The sequence below is a fragment of the Phocoena phocoena genome, chromosome 14, assembly GCF_963924675.1.
Source record: "Phocoena phocoena chromosome 14, mPhoPho1.1, whole genome shotgun sequence".
Classification (NCBI taxonomy): Eukaryota; Metazoa; Chordata; class Mammalia; order Artiodactyla; family Phocoenidae; genus Phocoena; species Phocoena phocoena.
The window spans coordinates 23,372,181-23,398,340 of record NC_089232.1 but is presented as its reverse complement, the minus strand read 5'-3'; the positions used below and the strand labels follow the sequence as shown (position 1 = coordinate 23,398,340).

General features: G+C 36.2%; 1 protein-coding gene across 1 annotated transcript in view; it reads right to left on the bottom strand.

Moving 5' to 3' along the window:
* Window positions 1-694: 694 nt before the first annotated feature.
* LRRTM4 (leucine rich repeat transmembrane neuronal 4) overlaps window positions 695-26,160 on the bottom strand; it is an 872,383-nt gene continuing 846,917 nt past the window's right edge. The window contains exon 3 of the mRNA XM_065891301.1: window positions 695-1,053. Coding sequence (XP_065747373.1) covers window positions 832-1,053 — 222 coding nt within the window. The 3' untranslated portion in view covers window positions 695-831. The remainder of the gene's footprint in view (window positions 1,054-26,160) is intronic.

Here is a 26,160-nt window from a genome sequence, read left to right as displayed (position 1 = left end):
CAGGTGAGAATATTTCAGATTGTCTTCTCATTTGGAGATCTTCACATGTCTTTTTATTCACTTCTCACATAGTGAAAGCTCACAGTGAGGACTGCCAGTAGGAAAAAAAAAATCAAAACTCACTTTGTATACAATGTGTCTTGAAGGATCATTTGCCTAGATTTTGATTCCAGTGGCTTTGTCAAACTTTGTGGTCAACTTTATTTCTTTGTGGTCTGTGGTACACCAAATCTTCTTTTGGTACAACATAAGTTTGAACACTCATGTTGAGAATTGGAAACAGAATTGCTTGACCAGGAAAAAAATAAAATAAAACAAACCAAACATGAACAAATGACATTTTTAAAAGAAAAATGAAAGCAATTTTAATAATCTGTTACACACACCTAAAAAGGAAAACTGTATTGTTTCCCCAACTTCCCACCCACACCTGGTTTGAAGCTCCCCCCCCACCCCCCACCCCCTGTGGTTCTCCAGCCCAGGAACCATGCAGTGTAGAAAAAGCAAAATATACAAACAAACCTATAGGTAGCTAAGGTGAAATCTATTTTTATAAGAACTTGACACTTTTACTATTTACATCCAGGAACATTTCTTTTTGTATGTTTTAAAGCAAAGAGAATTCTGTAGTTCTCCTGGTTATGCTGCAGGTGCTTCCACTGCCCTCTTTAAGCAGTTTTTCGTTTGTTTGTTTCCTTTCGTCTATGTCATAAATGCCTTAGGAACGATGAGCGAGCTGGGTTGCGTGATTTGGACACCCATTCTCCTTTAAAATGAAGTCCCTCCTTCCCCGCGTCGAGTTCCCCAATGAGGAGTTAGTTGCCTTTCAAGTTAGTTTGTTATTCTCTCAAGGTAAATGGCTGGGGCTGCAGACCTGGCTATGGTGGCGATGAAGCTGTGGTCGGGCCCGAGCTCCAGGCTGGGAGTTTCGTCCGGCTCGAGAGACATTGCTTCGTAGCCCTTGTTGACATGGAGTGGCTGGTGAGCCTGGCAGTACCTGATCACTGGCTGGTCGTAGCTATAATATGGCAAGGGCTTCACGTGGTGTAGGATCTGGTTATGAGAAAGAAAGATACTTATTATAAAAACGCTTTGGATGAGAAGATGACACTCATAGGATTGTATTTTGTTCTCTTTCATGGTGTTTTAAGTCATCAATTGCTGATCCAACTATCAATAAACATTAAACAAAATAACGCTTGTCAGTATGTAACTCAGTATTGTTTTGTCCATTATATATCATTTTATGTACAAAGCGTATATATACCTTGTATATGAAATCATATATGAAGACTTTTCAGTGTGTGTCCTATCATCTGTCCATCCATCATTTATCATCTATCAACATAGCAGAAAGTTAGAAACAACCTAAATTCCCATCAAAATTTAACATAATTAGGTTATGTTAAACAATTTTAACGTATATTATATACATGTACATTTGAATGCAGATAATACAAAGATTGGGGAATATCAACCTGTGTAATACGGTAAGACATGATATTAAGTTAAAAACTTAAGTTGTAAAGAATGTAGAGTAGGATCCATTTTTTGTGAATAAAACTGTGAACATATAGATAGATTTTTTTTTACTTTCAAAAATATCTTTATAAATCATTGAAATCTTTATTGTGGGCATATATAAATTTTATTTAACTTTTTTTAAAATTACAGTTTCTCACAGATTATTACTAACAATTCTATAATTTCTGAACAAAAGTACTCTAGAATCATGAAAGTGGACACATCTTTGCATTCATAATAGTAATGTTGATTTCAAGCTAATAAGCTAAAATGTGTCTAATGTTAGAATAATAAACCTGAATAATGGTCTATAGAAATATCTTTAATAGGAAATGCTGAAAATGTTAAAATTATAGTAATTTTCATTCTCTGTACAGCTTTTAATTATACCACAAATTTCTGATAAAGAAAAATGTCTCAAAACTAGAAAAAAGAAAATGATTGCTTAATTCTTGCTTTCATGCTACAGCATTTCTCATAACTCACTAGATCAAATATGACTCTTGATAACAGTCCACAAATGATAAAATGGCAAACCCTTCACTGTCCTGTAAGGTTAGAGGTAGGGGTGACGTAAACCATTGTCTCTTGGCTCCAGCCCCAGTTCTGTAGTTGGCTTTATGATTCTGGGCAGGGGCTTTGCGTACCACATTTCTGTTTGACCTGCTGCTCCCTGTTAGACTTTGCCAGTGGGGTCCACTGGAGGGAGATGGCAGGACTAGAGAAGATAGAAGGACTGCTCCTATGGTGGGCTTCCTCTCTGCTTTTTCCTGCTCCAGATATTTACCCCAACAACACTTCTTCATTCTGGCTGCAGCAGTACCCTTCCATAACAGCAGGTGATTCTGGTTTGTAATATTTTCAACATTTGCATTTCCAACATTTGATCTCATCATGTCCCCCACAGAGACTTTAGCACCAGGGAAATATGAGGTTCATCTCCACAAAGCTCCTCCTTCAAGTGTTTGATTTTTATTGATGAAGATTTAACATCTTCCTTTAATTCCTTAATTCTATAGGTGGTAAGAGTGGCAGTATTTCCTGAAGTTGCTGTCTATACTATGACACTGTCTTTTAGCTTTTGCATGAACTTAACAAAAATTCTGTATTTACTTAGCACTACTTTATAAAATTCTTTGTGAAAATCCCTGATAGGTTGTCTGTCTCCTGACTCGACTATATCTGGCTCTTTCTGCAGGTTAAACTGTAGAAATTGATAAGTTGTTAACTGTGGCTTAATTGTTCTGTAGGAAGTTAACTAGTCATATCTCACTTAGCAACCTTATTTTCAGAATTCATTCCTCCAATTACTATATAAATACCTTAAATGCTCTTTAAACTAGGTCTTGTGTTTTCATCCTGATATCCTCATTAATGTGTTGAATAAAATTTTGACACAAATTCACTGTATGTTTGTATGAGAAATATGTTTTCAACACCTCTATACTTATTAAGATAAAAGTCACCTCCTCACATTTTTAAAGATATAGATCAAAGCAATGTTTTCTATGGCAAATCACAACTCATTAGTGAGTTATTAAATCAATTTAGTGAATCCAGATAAACATTTAAAAAATAGAATTAGAATAGAAAGTATCAGAGTATGTCATATGAGTAAAGGTAAGTTGTTTCATAAAAGTTTTGTTTCACATTTGTGTGTACATATGAGTATGTGTCTACTGAATCATACTGTGATTTTTTTTAAAAATTGGGAATCACAATAAAAGATGCTTTTTAAAAATAATCAGAAAACATATTCAGATTACAGATTATAGTATGATTAGCAATAGCCTGAATAAATTTCCATCCTGCTTTAAATTATTCTTTTTTCCTAACTCATAATTCACTGTTTTTCTCAATGAATGAGAAAATTAAACTAATATATATTGCTTTGTTTCTATGATGGGGCACATTTACTTCTAATTAAAAGCAAAAACTATTTTCAGCAAGTCTTTTAAGAAATATTGAGGAAGAGTTAACTTCTTTATATTTTGATATAACCTGAATATACAATTCCATTCTCAAAAATATCTGAAAGAAATACATACTAGGTCAAAGTTGGGATTTATACAGATATTTTTTAGACATTAGACATTAATTTCTCTGCTCATAGTGGAAGCAAGGAACAAATTATAAGACAACATGGCCAAATTACCAAATATAGAGTTAGGTCTTCCCCAAATCAATAGATTTTTTTTTTTTCTTCTTCTTACTCATATAGGCCTGTTTGTCAGCAAGTTCTATTTTAGGAAACCTCATTGGATTTTGAAGTGTGTTGGATAGGTTGAGATATCTGTGATTGGTGTCATGGGTCACCAAAACTCTGAAAAAGAGTATAAATCATATCATATTATTCTGATATTTCAGCAGGAAGAATTTTATGAAGGAGACCTCCTTGGGCTTCCCTGGTGGCGCAGTGGTTGAGGGCCCACCTGCCAACGCAGGGGTCGCAGTTTCAAGCCCTGATCCGGGATGATCCCACGTGTCGCAGAGCAGCTGGGCCCGTGTACCACGGCTGCTGAGCCTGTGCTCTGGAGCACATGAGCCTCAGTTGCTGAGCCTGCGTGCTACAACTGCTGAAGCCTGCACGCCTGGAGCCCGTGCTCTGCAACAAGGGAGGCCACCGTGGTGAGAGGCCCACGCACCGCGGTGAGGAGTGGCCTCTGCTCTCCGCAGCTGGAGGGGGCCCATGAACAGCAACGAAGACCCAACACAGCCAAAAATAAATAAATAAAATAAATAAACATTAAAAAAAAAAAAGAAGACCTCCTTAGGAGTTACATAGTCCACTCTTACTTTTGTTGTTGTTGTTGATAGGTGAAATAGTATTACTTGAAAATATAAAAAAACTTTCACTAAATCGTTTCCAATGACAGCAACATTCACTGGGTATAGAACATTTTTTGCACACTTTCATTTAGAGGAATGACTCATTATCTCCAAATTAACCAAATACCAAAAGACATCAAAATAAACATTAAGCATGGATTGTGATTTTGTTCACCATCTTGTATCCTCATGTATAATCCTTCTCCAGTCATTGCAGTGAGAAGACACTTGAATCTACAAACATGTATGAGCAGAGAATGTGAGAGTAAGACAGGGTCTTAAAGACCCTTCTGAAAACCAGGTTAATTTACGGATGAAAACCATTAGCTCATTTGTGAACATGGTTGAATTTCCAGTATAAAATAAAATCCCTAAAGTTGAACTATAATAGGAAAGAGCAATCCCATATCTAAGATACTGTGGTATTTGTCTTCAAACGTGTCAAGGGACTTCCATTAATTTCAGATGCTTAGGTTTACATATTGCATCACTTCTGAACTCAGAAAATTCATTTTGCTGTTACAGTTGTACCATTTTATTTTTATGTCAATGAACAAGGGCTTCTGCCATATTCTTTATTGTTTTTGAGACAAGCTTAAAACCTCTAGCAGGGTGAAAAATATTGTAAAGTTATCCTGCACAGAAGCCCAATAGCAAGACTTCAAAAGCCAAGTGAATTGGCAAGCTCTGAAAGAGTATCTGCGATGTTTGCTCCTTTACATTTAAAGTCTATTCTGTAGGCACTGTGTAATCAGCTCACTTTGTGGTTTCTGAGGAACTGTGAGACTGAGGTTTTGTACTTCATAATAATAATGTACAGTACATTAACCACCCGGGTCCCTGTGTCTATCGTGTATCGTTGTTTCCAGCAGTCAAAACAAAGTATGCTTAAGTTCCTCTTAATGTGTATTTGGTATTTTTGTAAATGTGTTCATAGAGCTTTTCCAAATGGTCCCTGTGTTCCATCAGCTCTCTGATGGACTTCACTCTGTAGCACAGCACAACAACGTTGCTTAAACATGGCCTCATTCACATGTTTGACTGCTCATTGACTGCCTTGGAAGGTGCACTTTATTTACAGATACTGGGTGTGGTATGTGGAATGAAGGGAACTCATTGGGGGAAATATACTAAAATTCTGTTTGTTTCTCTCAAGAATATGAATATTTCAACTCAATTGCATTTAAACTTTTATAGAGAAATATAAACTTCTATAGAGACATATTTCATAACTAAATTTGAGGTAGGTTATAAAGGGGAGGAAACATCATTATCACTAATTATAAGTCTCTTTAATTATCCCAAGTTTCCTGTGAATCCACTGAAAGAGGGGACAATAATGATACCTCCTTTACCTCTATAAATTTCAGATAACTCTGAAAGTACTCCCTGGTTCTCAAGAAAGAAGAATATACTGAAAAGGCATATTCCTACACAAATTTTACTCAACTTTGATACTGTCTTTCCTGGAAACTGTGTCCTGTCTTTTGTTTCTATTCAGAGAGATGCGAGGACATGAAGGGTCACAGAGTAGCTCATTAACAGGGGCTTTCATTCCTACTTTGTGCATTCAGAAGCTTAACATCTTTAGTCTGTGTGACGGTTTTCTAAAAACATTATTTACCTTTTGCCTAGAATATGTTTTTCTTCAAACATACTGAAGGGAATATAAAAGGACACACGTCTCAATTACAGTGGCCCATAGTGTTAGATATTCAAAGAGGGAAGAGGAAAAGGGGATATTTTTAAATCTTCGGAGAAAGAGCAAAATTATAGAGGGATATGTGGCATTTCAAAAGTCTGAAAATTGCTTCAAATCCCAGAGTTTTACATCCATAATAATTATACTTAAAGTGAGAAATGAATGTCTCTAGATAGTGAATGTGAGAGCAACGTGGACTCTTGATATATGTGATCATGAAAGGCTTTTGAAGTTCAGTTTTGTTTTGAACATAAAATTCCAATATCATTACCCTCTTTTCTCAAAGGTATTAGCATTAGTTATAAGTAGTTTAATAGCCTGATCATTCTAAAATTACTATGCACTATCATTAGTTTTATTTATTAACTTTTCATGAACATTGTTCACATTTCAGTATGAGTTCTTTCAATTGAAGTCATAAAAAGTTGATTTTCAATTTCCTAAATGACATTTGGTCTCTAATTTTTAGAATGAAAGTGTAGTGCCTAACTACTCAGACCATCTAAAAAGTACTATCCTACAAATCTGAATGAGGAATTAAATATAGTTGAGTTGCCTAATGAAGATGGACACTTGGTTTATTAGAAAAAAATTGAAAAATGAAGGGCAATAGCTAAATGAATATATAGCTTAGCCTTTATTCTTCTTACTATATTAGTATTAGACAAGAATGGACAAGGAATAAGAAAATGTAAACAAGTTTGGGTACAGGGTTTTTGCAGAATTTTGATACAAGCCCAAAAAACCTCAACTCATTTAAGTTAGTTAGGTAAAATGGAGACAATTGACGCATAGACACAAGAAATGATTTAACAGCAACACTGAGGGAAGTTCAAGGTTACCACTAGGTCTCAGGATCAACTGAAACTAGGAACACAAATGTTACCAGGGTCCTCTCAGTCAACCATGCCTTATAATCTCTGCAAGTTATCTTCATGTCCTATCAGTTTCTCCTACATGACTACGACAGCTCCAAAGCTGTACATGTTCCAGACATAGTAGATTCCATAAATGACCACAGTTCTTAGTAGCTCCTTTCATCCAGAAATTAGAGCCTATTTCTCTTTGCCTTTAATACTGGCTGTCCTTGTAACTTTCTTTGGGCAATAGAAAAGTGGCAGCAACACTGTTTGGGTTGCAAGGCATTTAGGATCCTGGCCAGGCTCGCCACCACCGTGAGAACAAGCCCAGGTTAGACTACTGAAGGATGGAAGGCTTGTGGAGCAACTGGGGCATCTTAGACTAGCTAGCACCCCCTACAGCCCAGAGAAGCTCATCACAGGCACATAAGCCAAAGAGCAAAAATCCCAGAGGAGGTTATGAGCATCTGACTGAGCTGTAAAATTAATAGTTCCTACAAACCTGATTCCATCCTTCATGTCTCAATTGAGAGAATTAACAATTACCTTTTCATAGATTTTACCTTCTTGGGTTTTGAATATCTAAAGATATTTATAATATAAAAGAAAAGAGACACGATAAGTAATGAACCAAAATAGTTTTATCAAATGACATTTTTAATCCCATTCTACAATGAAACATTCTTATTCATTTTTTTAAAATACAAGCTTGCTTCTTCATTAAAAAACACTGTTTATCTAAGCATTTAGTTTCTTCTAATTAAAAAGTAAAATTTTAATATCACATGACATTAAAAAAATAGAGATGTTTGTGTGTTTTTCTATCATCATATCAAAGACTCTTAGAAATTCCTGCAAGATAGGAGAATGGATCAAAAGAAAACTTTACTAGCATATAATTCAGTGCAACTGGAGGAAAGCTAGTTTGGGCTGGGGAAAGGTCCTTTGCAAAACTATGAGACACTCACCAGCTTTGAGTGTCCAGGACGGTAAGGAAGGAAGAAAACTCAGGATTTTGAACAATTCCTTGGCCAGGAGTAAAACCAGGGAGAGATGCAAGAAGAGAAAAAGCCGTCACTCCCAGATTCACAGTGTGGGACGCGAAGTCAAACAAGGGTGTGCCTGAACCAGAAAATTCACCTTCTATTTTAGAAAATGGTGAGTTTTTCAAGTGACAAAAGTGAAACAAAACTCTGCCTGCTCTTTTATTTCTTGTTGTTCAGCTGCCTTCACCAATAGCTTCTCTCTCTCTCTGTGACCTACAGACTTCAACTAATTCACTAATTAATCAAAATCTATACACACACACAAAGACCTTCCTCCCTAAGCAGTAACTATAACAGTGAAGAATCTCCAGAAACAAGAAAGATTGAAGAACTCAAGAGAAGATGATAAATGAAAGGATTAAAGGGCAAGATTTGCTAAAAATGAATAAAAATAAAAATAATTTTAAATGCATTCTTACTGAACTTCATCATCTAGACACTGATTAGGTATGTAGTAAGTATTCACGTATTGATTGAATGAAAGAACAATAAAAATCTTATCTTTCCCCTACTTTGTTTTAAAGATTAAAATAAGTCATAAATGTGAAAAATGTAAAATAATCTATTAATATTTGTTAACTACACTCAAATGTATGACCTTTATTTTAGGAAAACTTTAAAGGAAAAAAAATGATAATGTTGCAAATTAATAACTGCCGCACTTCCATTTTGTTTACAGGCTAAAGTGTGTACAGCAACTCTGGCACATAAACTGCACAATGCTAGACACACTGCATGTTGACTTTTTATATTGACTGGATTCTTTGGACCATTTCAAACTTAAGTTCTGACAAAATTTACATGGTAGCATTTGTTTATCTTGTTCTGGTCTTATTAAAGGTGGGAATGTGTACTATTTGTGCACTCATGGTTGTCCAAATGTTAACTTGTAAGTCAGTGCTGGGAAAACAGAACAGAACATCTACTTATATCTTTATTGCTCTCCTACCAGGATGCCATGTTTGTGAGGTGTCCAGAGAGTTGATTAAGTTAATGAATGAGTACTAGCCATTCTTTGAAGTTCACTTTGACTCCATTAACAGGGAAAATTATTACATCAGCAGCACTCTCAGCATTCAGTGAGGTTTTGGACTAATGAGCTGGGTTAATTAGCTAATATTAACATCTAAAGTCTTTCCTCCTGTAGCTCTGGCCCCTGAATTTGAAAAAGTAAGGTCTCCCCAATAGTGCAATGAAAATGAACATACTATTTAAGTGAAATCTATATAAATTTGCTTCCAAAACACTTAAGTAAAAAATAGAGACAATAAAATATCAAAACCCACATTTTCCCCTTAAAAAATATATGGAAGTTTCAACAATATACAATGATGTGCAAAAGACAAGTATTTTCTATAACAGAACTTAAGTCTGAATTGACTTCCCAAAATTTGAAAACAAAACTATACAAAAGAAAACAAACAAAAAGAAAAACAAAACTTATCAGCTCATGAAACACATTCAATTTAAGATTTACTTTGTAATCCTTTCTCAGAAATTTGGAAAAGGAAATAAATAAAAGGCAGCAGGAATGCCAATACTAGGAAGGTGCAAGCAACAGGCATTAGAGCCATTTTCCTTCCAAGTTCACTTCCAGTTTCTCCACACTGTTCAGAGTAGCTTATTTCTAGTTTCCATATGAAATTTTGTAGTATGTATTTTGTATAGTTTTTTTGTTAAATCATTAATAGTGTCTGTAACTTGCTTTATACAAGAGTGTATCTCATCCAAACATGACCTGTTCTGTTTTTGAAGATATACTCACTTTGTGATCCTCCCAAATAACCAATACAAATAGTGCAGTGAGTATTCAGTAAAAGCTAGAATAGGTTTAAAAATATAAAGATAAAATGAAATGAAATTCACAAATAAGGAAGGTGATTGAATTTCTTGCAGTCATGTATCTTTTCAGACCAGAATTGCATATCACAGGGTAAAAGGTTAGAACCAAATGACAAAAGCAGAAGGAAGAAAACCCCAGAAGAACATACACATACTTGATAGAATGAGATGAGCAACCTGAGATGAGTAAGAGAGTTTAAATAGAACTTCTTGGGGGACTGGCTGATCCTCATGAAAAAGAAGCATGGTGATGTATGTTTACTTACAAAAATCGGAGAAGCCCATTTAGAAAACACAAAGTTTTTATTCTGGTTGAATTTTAGACTAGCACAGCAGAGTGATGCACAAGTCATACTGGTCTCATATTTTTTTAATAAAATGTGTTAAGACCGAGATTAATGCCTGGATCTCTGCCATGGAGTACTTTTGAGGAATAATTACATAAAAAGTAAATTTGCCATTATAGTTCATTTATTTATGTATTCATTCATTTACATGAAAATTACTTGTCACAGAAGTTGGCAAACATTTTCTGTGAAAGGCCAGTAGTAAGGCTTGTAACCCATATAGTCTCTGTCATAAATAGTCAACTCTGCCATGATAGCATGAGAGTACATAGGCTTTGACAAAATGTAAATGAGTGACCATGGCTCTATTTCAATAAAATTGTTTTATGAACATTGAAATGTGAATTTGATATAGTTTTCAGGTATCACAAAACATTTCTACTCTTCTGTTTTTTTCAACCATTAAAAAAGTAAAAGCTATTCAGGTAGTGATCAATTTACTGTATACTACGCATTGCAGTAAGTATCTGCAAGGTATCTGAAGAAGAATAAAATAAGGGTATTTTACTCAAGGAGCTTATTCAGAACTGATAGAATGAGGCAAACCCAATTCCACTTCCCTGTGTTTTATATTGAATAACCCAAATCAAGAAAGCAGAGGGAGAAAAGTGTCCCAGCCAGCGGGCATTGCAGGTTTCCTTGTGAAGATCCAGGTCTTCCACTTAACAGCAAAGCTCTCAGCTGATCCAGGCAAAGAGCTAGACTCACACAACCTTGGTGCTTAGAAGTCAGACTTAAACCTCCAGGTGGGAGTTCTGAAGTCACCATTCAAGTCATTTAGAGCAAACATGCTCGGGAAGAATAAACACCCAATAACCCTTTAGTGAAGACCTTAAGCAACACTCTTAAGCCAGTGAACACGCACCTAGGTGTATGATGGTTTATAATGCAAAGCCCAAAAGAACTTTGGTGATTTTGTAAAAGACGTTAGGTTCACAGGTCATCTAATTATAAATAGGTTTTTGTTTTGTTTTGCTTTGTGAGAAAGTTAAAAAGCCTTTTTCATTTCTCAATCTCACCAAGCCTTTGTCCATATCTGGGTCTTTGTACTCACCATACCCTTTGCCTGGGATATTCTTCTTCCAACTCTTTGCAGTGAAATTATGCTAATCTCTTGAGGCACAGTTTAAATGTCATGTTTCTAGAGGGACTTTCTCCAATCACTTTGTCTAAAGTGCCATCCCATCCCTATTCACATACGTAAGCCATACTTTGTTTCAATTCCCTGTTGTTGTTGTTTTTTCCCGTCACAGCATTTATCAAAATGTTAAATATCCATGATTATATTTTGTTTCTGTACTGTACTGTTTTCCCCCAATGCTGTCAGAGAGCTTTTCTGATTGGTTTGCTGTTTTCTGCTAGAATATTCCAATAAATATATGGTAAAAGAATGTATGAATTTATGAGAAGTATTAGTTAGAGAATTGAGTTTTATTTGGAAGAGGTTTGTCTCAGAAACGGTGAACTCCTCCCTTTCCCTCTTTTTCCACTGTCTGTCATCCATTCTTAGCTTTGAATATAAAAGAGATGTAGGATAACACACAAACATTTCTCTCTACAAAAATTTGCATGCCTGACATTGTGCTGAGACCTAAAGGTATGAGAATGACTACAGGTATCCATGACCTTAAGGAATCTATAGCCTAATATGGAAGACAAATGTGAGCAGATTTACAATGTAACATCACTTGTGGTAAAATGCAATACTGGAGGTGTATGAACAATGACAAGGAAGGAAAGAAGAAAGAATAAGATGCTTATCAAGTGGTTCCTGATTCAAAGAACAAATGTTTATGAAGTCACCAAGAGAAAGCCTGGTACCACATGTAGCTTCAATATAGAGTAAGCATATAACATGTTGCCATGGCACATGGCTTCCTAAGTGCCATTGAGAACCTACTTCCCAAGTGGTGTATAACAAAAAGCTACTCTTTTAAAAAATTTAACAATCTACCCAACTTACCCACAGCTTGCCCTTGTACAGAATGGATTCCACACCCTTAGTCTCTTCAGACATTGTCCGCACCTCTCAGGCCAACACTGCAAATGAAGTGTTGCAAATGAAGCATCCCAAAGTTATGTTAAGCAGTGAGACTTACCATACCTCTGGAATATGGAGACAGCAGGGCATTGCTACAAGCTGCTTTCTCAGCTGTTGCTGAGAAACAAAACAATCAGCCCAAGCCACCCTTAATGGAAGCCAAAAAGTACTGCACTTAAAGCAGTAGTTCTCAGGCCTGGCTGAAACTTAGACGTCTGTGATGATTTTTTTTTTTTTTTGTCTGTGATGATTTTTAAATACTTATGTCTTGGGCTTCCCTGGTGGCGCAGTGGTTGAGAGTCCGCCTGCCAATGATGGGGACACGGGTTCGTGCCCCGGTCTGGGAAGATGCCACATGCCACCGAGTGGCTGGGCCCATGAACCATGGCTGCTGAGCCTGTGCGTCTGGAGCCTGTGCTCTGCAACGGGAGAGGCCACAACAGTGAGAGGCCCGCGTATCGCCAAAAAAACCCAAAAAAACACACAAAAAAAAACTTATGTCTCATCCCTACCCCAGGTCAACCAAATCTGAATTTCTAGGGTATGGCCTATTAAAAAACAAACAAACAAAACAACAACAAAAAACAACAAAACACCTCAGGTGATTCAAATGTGCAACTACGGTTGACAACACTGCTTCTTTTTAAATTTAGAAGGCTTTCCTTTAAAGAAGTAGGCCCAACAGGGAGTACACAGTATGATTTAACTAATTTCCCACACCTGCCTGGCTCAAAACAAAGCTGATTACTTCCCAATCAGAAGTTGACATACATGTGCACATAGGTGTACCTTCTTTTTTCTACCTTTCCAATTAAGTTTTTCTTAAGTTCAATTCATTACTGCTAATTATTTTGTCTCACCAATTTAAGCTTCTTCACTTGGTCCTATTCATATTCTCGTTGGTGATTATTCTGTCATCCTTTTAGTTATCATCAATTTGGCTATGTATATATTCTACTCTTTTGTCTAAAGTTAGGTGTAATTCAGTTAGGTAGGTTTAACAGCTATCATTATACACATGTTTTTTAAATAGCTACTTGGAGGGTGAATTTACCTTGCCTTGATGGCGAAGTGCCCATAAATGTTCAGTCAGCTGGAGAACTCCTTTGGCTAAACATTTTCACAATCTATTTATTTTCTTTTTTTAAAGTAATTTAATTTGCTGGGATGGTAGTAATAGCCCATTCCACTTTGCACTATGGGGAAGAAAGAATAATTTTATCTACTTAAAAGATAATAAAGGCTCCCACTGTTGAAAAATATCCACACCTCCCAATTGTTTCCATCAAGTGATAAATTTAAAAGAAAAGAAAAAGAATTAAAACTCAAAAGTGTTAGCAAATAAGCAATAATGACTAAGAAAAATCTTTGGGAAGCATCATTAAATTTATCTTTGCTTTAAAGCAACCTGATACTCAATTACATAGGGGGCTGTAAAAGGGGGTCTTCTGCTGCTGAAATTAGTAAGAGTTGACTTATAATTGATGAAATTCACTATCTGTGGTAGTAAATCAGAGGAGGAAATGATCTGCAGGTATGAGACTACAGAAATCAGCTTGAAGAAGCTGTTCTTCCACCCTCCACCCACCACTCCCACTGCCAGCTGCCACCCACCCCAAAGATCACAGGACTATTTACTTGCCTCTTACTACCATGTTCCACCATGGGCCACCAGGTCAACATGCTTATAGTTTCCCAGCACTACAGAGTATTAACTTGTATAGACTACCTCCATAGGTCCCTATTTTATTTATTTTTAAATTTAATTTTTTAAATTGAAGTATAGTTGATTTACAATGTCGTGCCAATCTCTGCTGTACAGCAAAGTGACTCAGTTATACACATACATTCTCCTTTTTATATTCTTTTCCATTTTGTTTTATCAGAGGATTTGAATATAGTTCCCTGTGCTATACAGTAAGACCATGTTGTTTATCCATCCTATATACAGTAGTTTACATCTGGTAATCCTACACTCCCAGTCCTTCCCTCCCCCAACCCCCTCCCCCTTGCCAACCACAAATCTGTTCTCTATGTCTGTGAGTGTGTTTCTGTTTTGTAGATAGGTTCATTTGTGCCATATTTTAGATTCCATATATAAGTGATATAATATGGTATGTCTTTCACTTTCTGACTTACTTCACTTAGTATGATAGTCACTAGTAGCATCCATGTTGCTGCAAATGGCATTATTTTGTTCTTTTTTATGGCTGAGTAGTATTCCATTGTATATATATACCACATCTTCTTTATCCATTCACCTGTTGATGGACATTTTGGTTGTTTCCATGACTTGGCTATTGTGAAAAGTGCTGCTCTGAACATAGGGGTGCATGTATCTTTTTGAATTATAGTTTTGACCAGGTATATGCCCAGGAGTGGGATTGCTGGATCATATGATAATTCTATTTTTAGTTTTCTGAGGAACTTCCACAGCATTTTCCATAGTGGCTGCACCAACGTACATTCCCACCAACAGCATGGGAGGGTTCCCTTTTCTCCGCATCTTCTCCAGCATTTGTTATTTTTAGACTTTTCAATGATGGCCATTCTGATCATGGGAGGTGGTACCTCACTGTAGTTTTGATTTGCATTTCTCTAATAATTAGTGATGTTGAGCATCTTTTCATGTGCCTACTGGGCATCTGTATGTCTTCTTTGGAGAAATGTCTATTAAGGTCTTCTGCCCATTTTTTGATTGGATTGTTTTTTTTTTGTTGAGTTGTATGAGCTGTTTGTATACTTTGGAAATTAAGTTCTTGTCTGTCCCATCATTTGCAAATATTTTCTCCCATTCCATATGTTGTCTTTGTTTTTCTTTTCAATTTTTAAAAAAAAATTATTTATTTTATTTTATTTATTTTTGGCTGTGCTGGGTCTTTGTTGCTGTGGGCAGGCTTTCTCTAGTTGCGGTGAGTAGGGACTACGCTTCATTGCAGTGCACCAAATTCTCATTGTGGTGGTTTTTCTTGTTACAGAGCATGGGCTCTAGGCACGTGGGCTTCAGTAGCTGTGGCTCACAGGCTCTAGAGCACAGGATCAGTAATTGTGGAGCACGGGCTCAGTTGCTCCGTGGCAAGTGGGATCTTCCTGGACCAGGGCTGGAACCTGTGTCCCCTGCATTGGCAGGTGGATTTTTAACCACTGTGCTGCCAGGGAAGCCCTGTATTTTTATGCCTGCCTTGCTGTCCAAAAACCTGTAAGTTTGATTAGGACCCATTTGTTTACTTTTGTTTTTATTTCTGTTGCCCTGGGAGACTGCATAGGTCCCTATTTTAGAATGAAGCTAAATTGAGTAGCTGAATTGACACAATCCAGAGGAGTTGGGTGAATCCATCATACTGTGGTTCATTTTTTTTTTTTTTTGCCAACACCCAAAATCTAACCTTTTCTGAGTGTCTAAACCCACTCTACACCATGACTATAATAGTATTTTCCCCAACCCAAAATTATTTTCTATATTTCCAAAAAAATTCCACCCTGGCTTCTTGAATTCTGATTCGATCTTTAACTACCCTTTATCCCAAACCACTTCAGTGAACTGCATGTAGCTTCCTCAGCTGTTTATTATAATTCCCATACCTTTTACTTCTGACTATCTCTGTAGCAGATCACTTCTAATCTACCGTTGTGCTCTAGTTTTATCTGTTTCTCCTAGATCCTGACTTTTGGGTGCTTGAAAGTAGTTAAGGTATTTAGCCTAGATTCCTAATTTCCCACTGCTTTTAATAGTTTGATTTGAAAGCTCTTATTTCTGAGCTGTATCTTAATACAGATAAATCATGACATTTAGCAAGGAAGATGACACTTAGTGAATATGACTAAGAATGCTCAATAGAATGACTAATTTTTTAAGTGCCAACTTAATTGTGGTTTACTGGTTTACTGTTATCACTAATAATACTTATAATAGTGTTATAAATAAGCTTATATATCACATATTAATATAAGTTATAAATTATTATTTCATCATGAATTTAGACCCTCAGAGAAGCTCTAGATGCCTGGAATGGAGTCTAGCATTGGGAATTTGGGAGAAAAAGAAATCACAATAGTGGAAACATTTAATTATTATCATTATTTTTAACATATTTATTGGAGTATAACTGCTTTACAATGGTGTGTTAGTTTCTGCTTTATAACAAAGCGAATCAGCTATACATATACATATATCCTCATATCTCCTCCCTCTTGTCTCTCCCTCTCACCCTCCCTATCCCACCCATCCAAGTGGTCAAAAAACACTGAGCTGATCTCCCTGTGCTATGTGGCTGCTTCCCACTAGCTATCTATTTTACATTTGGTAGTGTATATATGTCCATGCCACTCTATCACTTCATCCTAGCTTACAGTTCCCCCTCCCCACATCCTCAAGTCTATTCTCTAAAACTGTGTCTTTATTCCTGTCCTGCCACTAGGTTCTTCAGAACCATTTGTTTTTTGTTTTTTTTAGATTCCATATATATGTGTTAGCATACAGTATTTGTTATTCTCTTTCTGACTTAACTTCACTCTGTATGACAGACTCTAGGTCCATCCACCTCACTAAAAATAACTAAATTTCTTTTCATTTTATGGCTGAGTAATATTCCATTGTATGTATGTGCCACATCTTCTTTATCTATTCATCTGTTGATGGATACTTAGGTTGCTTCCATGTCCTGGTTATTGTAAATAGAGCTGCAATGAACATTGTGGTACATGACTCTTTTTGAATTATGGTTTTCTCAGGGTATATGCCCACTAGTGGGATTGCTGGGTCATGTGGTAGTACTATTTTTAGATTTTAAGGAGCCTCCATACTGTTCTCCATAGTGGCTGTATCAATTTACATTCCCACCAACAGTGCAAGAGGGTTCCCTTTTCTCCACACCCTCTCCAGCATTTATTGTTTGAAGATTTATTTATTATTTTTTTTTAATTTTATGTTTATTATTTTGCAGTATGTGGGCCTCTCACTGTTGTAGCCTCTCCCATTGTGGAGCACAGGCTCTGGACGCAAAGGCTCAGCGGCCATGGCACACGGGCCCAGCCGCTCTGCGGCATTTGGGGTCTTCTCGGACTGGGGCATGAACCCATGTCCCCTGCATTAGCAGGCACACCCTCAACCACTGTGCCACCAGGGAAGCCGCTGCAGATTTTTTGATGATGGCCATTCTGACTTGTGTGAGGTGATATCTCATTGTAGTTTTGATTTGCATTTCTCTAATGACTAGTGATGTGGAGCATCCTTTCATGTGTTTGTTGGCAATCTATATATCTTCTATGGAGAAATGTCTATTTACTTCTTCTGCCCATTTTTGGATTGGGTTGTTTTTTCATTATTCAGTTGCTTGTATATTTTGGAGATTAATCTTTGTAAGTTGCTTCATTTGCAAATATTTTCTACCATTCTGAGGGTTGTCTTTTTGTCTTGTTTATGTTTTCCTTTGCTGAGCAAAGCTTTTAGATTCCATTGGGTCCCATTTGTTTCTTTTTGTTTTTAGTTCCGTTTCTCTAGAAGGTGGGTCAAAAAGGATCTTGCTGTGATTTATGTCATAGAGTGTTCTGCCTATGTTTTCCTCTAAGAGTTTGATAGTGTCTGGTCTTACATTTAGGTCTTTCATCCATTTTGAGTTTAATTTTGTGTACGGTGTTAGGGAGTGTTCTAATTTCATTATTTTCCATGTAGCTGTCCATTTTTCCCAACACCATTTATTGACGAGGCTGTCATTTCTCCATTGTAGGTACTTGCCATTTTTTCAAAAATAAAGTAACCATATGTGCATGGGTTTATCTCTGGGCTTTCTATCCTGTTCCCGTGATCAATATTTCTGTTTGTGTGCCAGTACCATACTGTCTTGATTACTGCAGCTTTGTAGTATAGTTTGAAGTCAGGGAGCCTGATTCCTCCAGCTCCATTTTTCTTTCTCAAGATTGTTTTGGCTATTTGGGGTCTTTTGTGTTTCCATGCAAATTGGGGAATTTTTTCTTTTGGTTCTTTAAAAAATGCCATTGGTAGTTTGATAGGGATTGCATTGAATCTGTAGATTGCTTTGGGTAGTACAGTCATTTTCACAATGTTGATTCTTCCAATCCAAGGACATGGTACATCTCTCCATCTGTTTGTATCATTTTAATTTCTTTCATCAGTGTCTTACAGTTTTCTGCATACAGGCATTTTGTCCCCTTAGGTATATTTACTCCTATGTATTTTATTCTTTTTGTTGCAATGGTAAATGGGAGAGTTTTCTTAATTTCTATTTCAGATTTTCATCATTAGTGAATAGGCATGCAATAGATTTCTGTGCATTAATTTTGTATCCTGCTATTTTACCAAATTCATTGATTAGCTCTAGTAGTTTTCTGATAGCATCTTAGGGATTCTTTATGTATAGTATCAAGTCATCTGCAAACAGTGACAAATTTACTTCTTCTTTTCTAATTTGGATTCATTTTATTTCTTTTTCTTCTCTGATTGCTGTCGCTAAACCTTCCAAAACTGTTGATGATTAGTGGTGAGAGTGAACAACTTTGTCTTGTTCTTGATCTTAGAGGAAATGGTTTCAGTTTTTCACCATTGAGAATGATGTTGCCTCTTGGTGTTTTATATATGGCCTTTATTATATTGAGGTAACTTCCCTCTATGCCTACTTTCTGGAGGGCTTTATCATGACAGGGTGTTGAATTTTGTGAAAGCTTTTTCTGCATCTATTGACATGATCATATGTTTTTTCTCCTTCAATTGGTTAATATAGTTTATCACATTGATTGATTTGTGTATATTGAATAATCCTTACATTCCTGTGATAGACCCTATTTCTTCACGGTGTATGATCCTTTTAATGTGCTGTTGGATTCTGTTTTCGAGTACTGTGCTGAGGATTTTTGCATCTATGTTCATCAGTAATATTGGCCTATAGTTTTCTTTCTTTGTGGTATCTTTATGTGGTTTTGGTATCAGGTTGATGGTGGCCTCATAGAAGGAGTTTGGAAGTGCTCCTCCCTCTGCTATATTTTGGAAGAGTTTGAGAAGGATAGGTGTTAGCTCTTCTCTAAATGTTTGATAGAATTCGCCTGTGAAGCTATCTGGTCCTGGGCTTTTTTTTTTTTTTTTTTTTTTTTTTGTGGTATGTGAGTGTCTCACAGTTGTGGCCTCTCCCATTGCGGAGCACAGGCTCTGGATGCACAGGCTCAGCAGACATGGCTCATGGGCCCAGCTGCTCCACAGCATGTGGGATTCTCCCAGACTGGGGCACGAACCCTTGTCCCCTGCATTGGCAGGTGGATTCTCAACAACTGCGCCATCAAGGAAGCCCCTGGGCTCTTGTTTGTTGGAAGATTTTTAATCACAGTCTCAATTTCAGTGCTTGTGATTGGTTTGTTTATATTTTCTATTTATTCCTGGTTCAGTCTCAGAAGGTAGTGCTTTTTTAAGAATTTGTCCATTTCTTCAAGATTGTCCAATTTATTGGCATATAGTTGCTTGTAGTGATCTCTCCTGATCCTTTGTATTTCTGCAGTGTCAGTTGTTACTTCTTTTTCATTTCTAATTCTACTGATTTGAGTCTTCTCCCTTTTTTTCCTGATGGGTCTGGCTAATGGTTTATCAATTTTGTTTATCTTCTCAAAGAACCAGCTTTTCGTTGTATTGATCTTTGTTATTGTTTCCTTAATTTATTTTTCATTTATTTCTGATATGATCTTTATGATTTCTTTCCTTCTGCTAACTTTGGGTTTCTTTTGTTCTTCTTTCTCTAATTACTTTAGGTGTAAGTTTAGGTTGTTTATTTGAGATGCTTCTTGTTTCTTGAGGTAGGACTGTATTGCTCTAAACTTCCTTCTTAGAACTCCTTTTGCAACCCATAGGTTTTGGGTCACCGTGTTTTCATTGTCATTTGTTTCTAGGTATTTTTTGATTTTCCCTTTGATTTCTTCAGTGATCTCTTGGTTATTTAGTCGTATATTATTTAACCTCTATGTGTTTTTATTTTTTACAGATATTTCCCTGTAATTGATATTTAGTCTCATAGTGTTGTGTTAGGAAATATACTTGATACGATTTCAATATTCTTAAATTTACCAAGGCTTGATTTGTGACCCAAGATATGATTTATCTTAGAGAATGTTCCATGAGCACTTGAGAAGAAAGTGCATTCTGTTGTTTCTGGATGGAATGTTCTATAAATATCAATTAAATCAATCTTGTTTAATGTGTCATTTAAAACTTGTGTTTACTTATTTTCATTTGGATGATCTGTGCGTTGGTGAAAGTGGGGTGTTAAATTCCCTACTATGATTGTGTTACTGTCGATTTCCTTTTATGGCTGTTAACATTTGCCTTATGTATTGAGGTGTTCCTATGTTGGGTGCATAAATATTTACAATTGTTATATTTTCTTCTTGGATTGATTCCATTATCATTATGTAGTGTCCTTTGATTCTTGTCTTTATTTTAAAGTCTATTTTGTCTTATATGTGAATTGCTACCCCAGCTTTGTTTTGATTTCCATGCAAATGGAAATCTCTGCATTGTCCAAATCTGTCCATTCCCTCAGTTTCAGTCTGTATGTGTCCCTAGATCTGAATTGGGTCTCTTGTAGGCAGCATATATACAGGTCTTGTTTTTATATCATTTCAACCAGTCTATGTCTTTTGTTTGGATCATTTAATCCATTTACATTTAAAGTAGTTTTCGATATGAATGTTCCTATTCCCAGTTTCTTAATTGTTTTGGGCTTGTTATTATAGGTCTTTTCCTTCTCTTGTGTTTCCTGCCTAAAGAAGTTCCTTTAGCATTTGTTGTAAAGCTAATTTGGTGGTTCTGAATTCTCTTAGCTTTGCTTGTCTGTAAAGTTTAATTTCTCCATTGAATCTGAATTAAATCCTTGCTGGGTAGAATAATCTTGGTTTTAGGTTTTTCCCTTTCATCGTTTTAATTATGTCCTGCCACTCCCTTCTGGCTTGCAGAGTTTCTGCTGAAAGATCAGCTGTTAACCTTATTGGGATTCCCTTGTATGTTATTTGTTGTTAACCTTATTGGGATTCCCTTGTATGTTATTTGTTGTTTTTTCCTTGCTACTTTTTTTTTTTTTTTTGCGGTATGCAGGCCTCTCACTGTTGTGGCCTCTCCTGTTGCGGAGCACAGGCTCCAGACGCACAGGTTCAGTGGCCATGGCTCACGGTCCTAGCCACTCCGTGGTATGTGGGATCTTCCCAGACCGAGGCACGAACCCGTGTCCCCTGCATCAGCAGGTGGACTCTCAACCACTGCACCACCAGAGAAGCCCCCTTCTGCCTTATTTTTAATGTTCACTTGGAATACAAGCTGAAGACATTTTTATACATCTAAGCTGTAGTTGCCATAGTGTCCAGCTGGGGACCTGACATCGATAAAGTTTCCTAGGAACCTACAAGTCAGGTGCTCCTTGTCTTTTCATGTTACACCAAAGGGTCATGACTACTGCAAAAGGGACCAGGTAACTCTAATCTAATGCATGCCTTTGGACTGTAAATTGATTTTTTTTCCTTTTGTCCCCTCAGAATTCTTTCTTCTCTTCCATACCCTGCTATACCCAAAGAATCTCAATTTATAACTAGGCTGCTTCACCAAGCTCTCTTGCTTTCCAGCTTTGATTAGCTTCAGTAATGAGAGGTATCCAGTGGTGGTGGGAATGGTAGGTCAGAGTATTTAGCACTTGCCACACATTCTGGCCTTACTACAGTTTTGCAGTGTCTGTTTCTTCTACAGCAGTGGTTTTCAACCTGGAGGAATTTTATCCCCCACCCTCACCCCAGGAACATTTAGAGGTTACTATCTGGAGTTATTTCTATTGTTGAGACTGATGCAAAACAAGAAATTGTCAGGCCTGAAATATTACTGGAATCTAGTGTAGAGACCAGGGATGCTACCAAGCATCCTACAATGCACAAGACATCCCCTAAAAACAACAACAGAGGATCATCTGATTTAATGTTGAAGTACCACTGCTAAGGCACCCCATGCTGTAGTTACAGCTCCTTTTAAATGGACCTTTTTCACATCTATAGTGCCTACTTAGATCTGATCACATTGTATCTTCCCTCTGCTCCTTCAGGCCTTGGGGGTAGGAGGTCAAGAGCAGCTTCCAGCTTTTTCTGTTTGAATTCTGCACCATGCTTTGCAGATCTCCCCTTAACACTGCTCTCTTTTCTATACAATTCCCTTCACTAAACTCTCTTTGATTAAAACTTTTAAGTGTGCCATGTTTCTTTGTGGGATTCTAAGTGACATGGAATTTTAGATTTACATGTAGCAATTGATATGAATATTTAACATCCTGTTCATTTTGCTTAAATTAGTAACTTCCACCAGTACTAATTGCTAACAGTTTTTGAGTGGTGTCTCTGGGCTACCCATCTTTATAAGTACTTGATGTGATCAACTCAATGTTCACAAGAGTTCTATGATTTGGTTGCTAATGTGATTTTCATTTAAAAGATGGTAAAACTGAGGCACATTGGTGAACTAACTTGAACAAGGTCACATACTGAACATGGCTCTCAAACCTTGGTGTTTACTACCTCAAGCAGTGCACTCTGTCTTCAGGAAAAAAAAAAAAAAAAAACTGTATAATATCTATAACACAAGAAGCTAGAGTTGGTGCTAGTGAATAATTCAAATAATCACAAAGAAGTTTTCAGAGAAGCATCCAGGGCAACTCTTGGTGGCATTCTATACTCTACTCTGCATTGCCTTTGTTTCTCTTTCCTTTACTTCTCTGTCTTTACCTTCTTCTTGCCTCCTATCTTTCCTCTCATTTCCTTTTTGTTTCTCTTTTCCCTTTATTCTTGCATGCCTCTCCATTTCCACTCTTCCCTCCCATTGCCTTGCCTATTTTAACAAAACTTGGTCTTTCTCTAGCACCTAAATGTTAAAATAAACTAGGTTCATTTCTTAGTCAGAATGGCATTCAAATCATCAGGAACAGAAGGAATGTATGAAATATTAATTAAGGCTATTCGTGGGATTTAATGAAATGTTAAATACAAAATCAAACTTTATTTTTCCAAGTGTTAGTGTCTTGAAGCAACAATATAGCCAATTTCATAAAGAATTTTTGTTATGTAATCAGTTGAATCTTAAAGCCTATACTTTAAAAACACAGAAAAAGCAGGTTTTAATTTATATTCATATTGTATAGAGATATGAAGCTTTTTTAAAAGGAATAGTTTTTTTTTTACAAGGGCTTTTGTTTGAAAATATGAAATGCTGATATTTAAAAGTAATAGTTTCTTTGAAAATACTTTTTAAAAGTGGACAAACTGATTCATTCTCTAAGGAATTATGACAGTAAGGGAAAATGTATACTTGTTGTTTTACATGCAACAATCCTAAATGTGTAACATATTCTATACATTTTTTGCAACAAATATGTACAGTACTTAACACAAAAGGCAGAGCTGGTCTGACACTTTCATAAATGGATGCATTGGTGGATGAGTGAAATAAGATTATGTCTTAGAGGAAATACTGGCTTTTTATTAGGTCAACTGAGAATTTGTAGTATGCAAAGAATTGGTGTTATTCTAAAAGAGGTTTAAATACTCTTTCTAGAGATATACAAGTTATTTTTTCCTAGGGAAATTATTTCCAATTTCTATGACTAATTGAGAGCAATGCACAACATGCTTGTCCTAAACTTGCATATAGAGAGAGTTAAGACTGGAAGCTTATGCTTGTAAATTCAAAGTGCTCTTCTAACTCTGTCTTCTTTATGGACAAAAGTAAATCCTCAGAAATAAGAAAACAAAGGACTCTATTTCTCATGGCAATTTTCTCTGTAAATAACCCTCTCACAAGTCAAAAACAAAGCATTCTCTTGGCATTTCAGAAATTTAGCTGAAATCAGGATGTGATTCTTCCTGCCTAAAACTATCCAGGATAACTGAAAAATTGGGAGAGATTAATTGCCCTGTTCATTCTTTGCAGGGAATAGAATGTGCTGGGGACAGACTATATTGAAATTCACATGAAACTGACACAGAGAAATGTCTTCTTTTGATGTGTACAGCACTCTAATTAATTTTATAAAGAGATCTGAACAAAGATATCAAATGAAGCATCCTGTAGCACTGCCTAAGAAATGACTCATATTTATTTGAGGGTTGCTCATAATCACCAACTAGTTTCAGGCACAGTGGGGCTATAAAGTATGTATTTCAATTAATTGCCATAAAAAGAGGCAGATGAAGGTCATTAACCTCTCCATAGGACTTGAAGGATCATTCTGCTACCTTGGTTTCATAAACTGTTATTGCTACTTAAGGAACTCCTCTTCATTAAAATGACTAAATATACCCTGAAAAAAACAAAAATATTTTTCTCAAATGATTCTACCATGTTCTTCTTATTCCCAATCAGATGCAGAACCAGAGAAAAAAAATACTGATAAGTAAAATGAAGGGATTCATTTAGAAGATATTTAAGGTTCACTTTGACTTATTCTATGTTTTCTGTGAATACAATTTTTTTTTTCCTGTTTGGAGTAGTTGACAGTGATAATATAACTGAAGTGGTGAAATTAATTAGATGAATTTGGAATTTGAGATGTCCCTTAAAGGAAGTTCATTTGTTACTGAAAAAAACACTAATATTTTTGTTAAGGTGGTATATTCAATGTCCTTTAACACCTCGCTCCTAGTAGTCTAGTCCACACCACCTAGGAGCTTGTTGGAAATGCAAAATCTCAGGTCTCACCCCAGACTTAGCGAATCTGAGTCAGCATTTCAACAAGGCCTCTAAATGTTTCATATGCATGTTCAAGTTTGTGACACACTGCTTTAGCAGATCAATTGTTTCATAGCAATCATCTACCAGAATGGTGATGGTATTTATACTGGATGACCCCAATATTTCCATCATGCCTAGATCAAAAAAAAGAAAAAGAAAAAGAAAAAAATATTTTTAGATTCCAGAGAAGTGGTCGTCTGGACCAGCAGCAGCAGCATGACCTGTTAACTTGTTAGAAACACAAATAATTGTACCCCTCTCCAGACCTACTGAATCAAACCTATGGGTTCAGGGCCCAGGAACCTGTGTTTGAACAGGCCCTACAGGGGATTCTGAGGCACAATGTGACTATGAATGGGAATGGGAGCTGAAGACTCATCAAATTTAGGTAATCAGGATAAAAAGCAGTTAACTGGAGTTACCAAATAAGAAGAAAACAAAAGTTCCAAAAAGAGGCTGAGAGTAAAAGGAAATATTTCCAAAAACAGTTTCATGTTTTAAAGGATTAGTAACATAACATATGTAGAATGGACTATGTTTGTTATATTTTCTTCAACTCCATAAATTGTCCTTCAAAACTCATAAAATACTAGCTCCTTTACAGAACCCATTTCTCCCAAACAGTATTGTTTTCTGTTCTGAACTCTCATCCCCATTATCTGTACAAAGGACCCTGTGGGATTGCTTCAAATATAAAATTTCTAGAGGGTAGATATTTGGTCTTATATCTCTGTAGCCCCCAGGCATCTAGCACTATACCTGAGATACAGTTGGTGTATAATATGTGTTTTCTATTTATTTGTTAATGTTTTGTTTTAGGATTAAAAGGCCTATTTATTTTCCTGGTTTAGAAGTCATCCTATATTTTTATTAAGATGAATAACTACCTGTAAAATACACTGAAGTCCACTGATTAAAAATAAGCTATGTTAAGAATTTCTCCTTTTATATATTAAGCATTAAAAAAATCCACCTATAGATGTATCACAAAAAAAGATGTATAGGTACCACTAGATTAATATTTCTGAAAAAGAATCCCAGTTTCTTCAGTTAAGATGTTATTCAGATAAATAACATATACTGCATTAATTTATGCATTGCAATCCTATGCAGACTGAAGATTATAATGGAAACATATTTAAGGTCAGGAGAAAGCTTTCATATACATGTCAAATGAAAAATGGAGATCAGAAATTACTATATTTCCATTAAAATAAA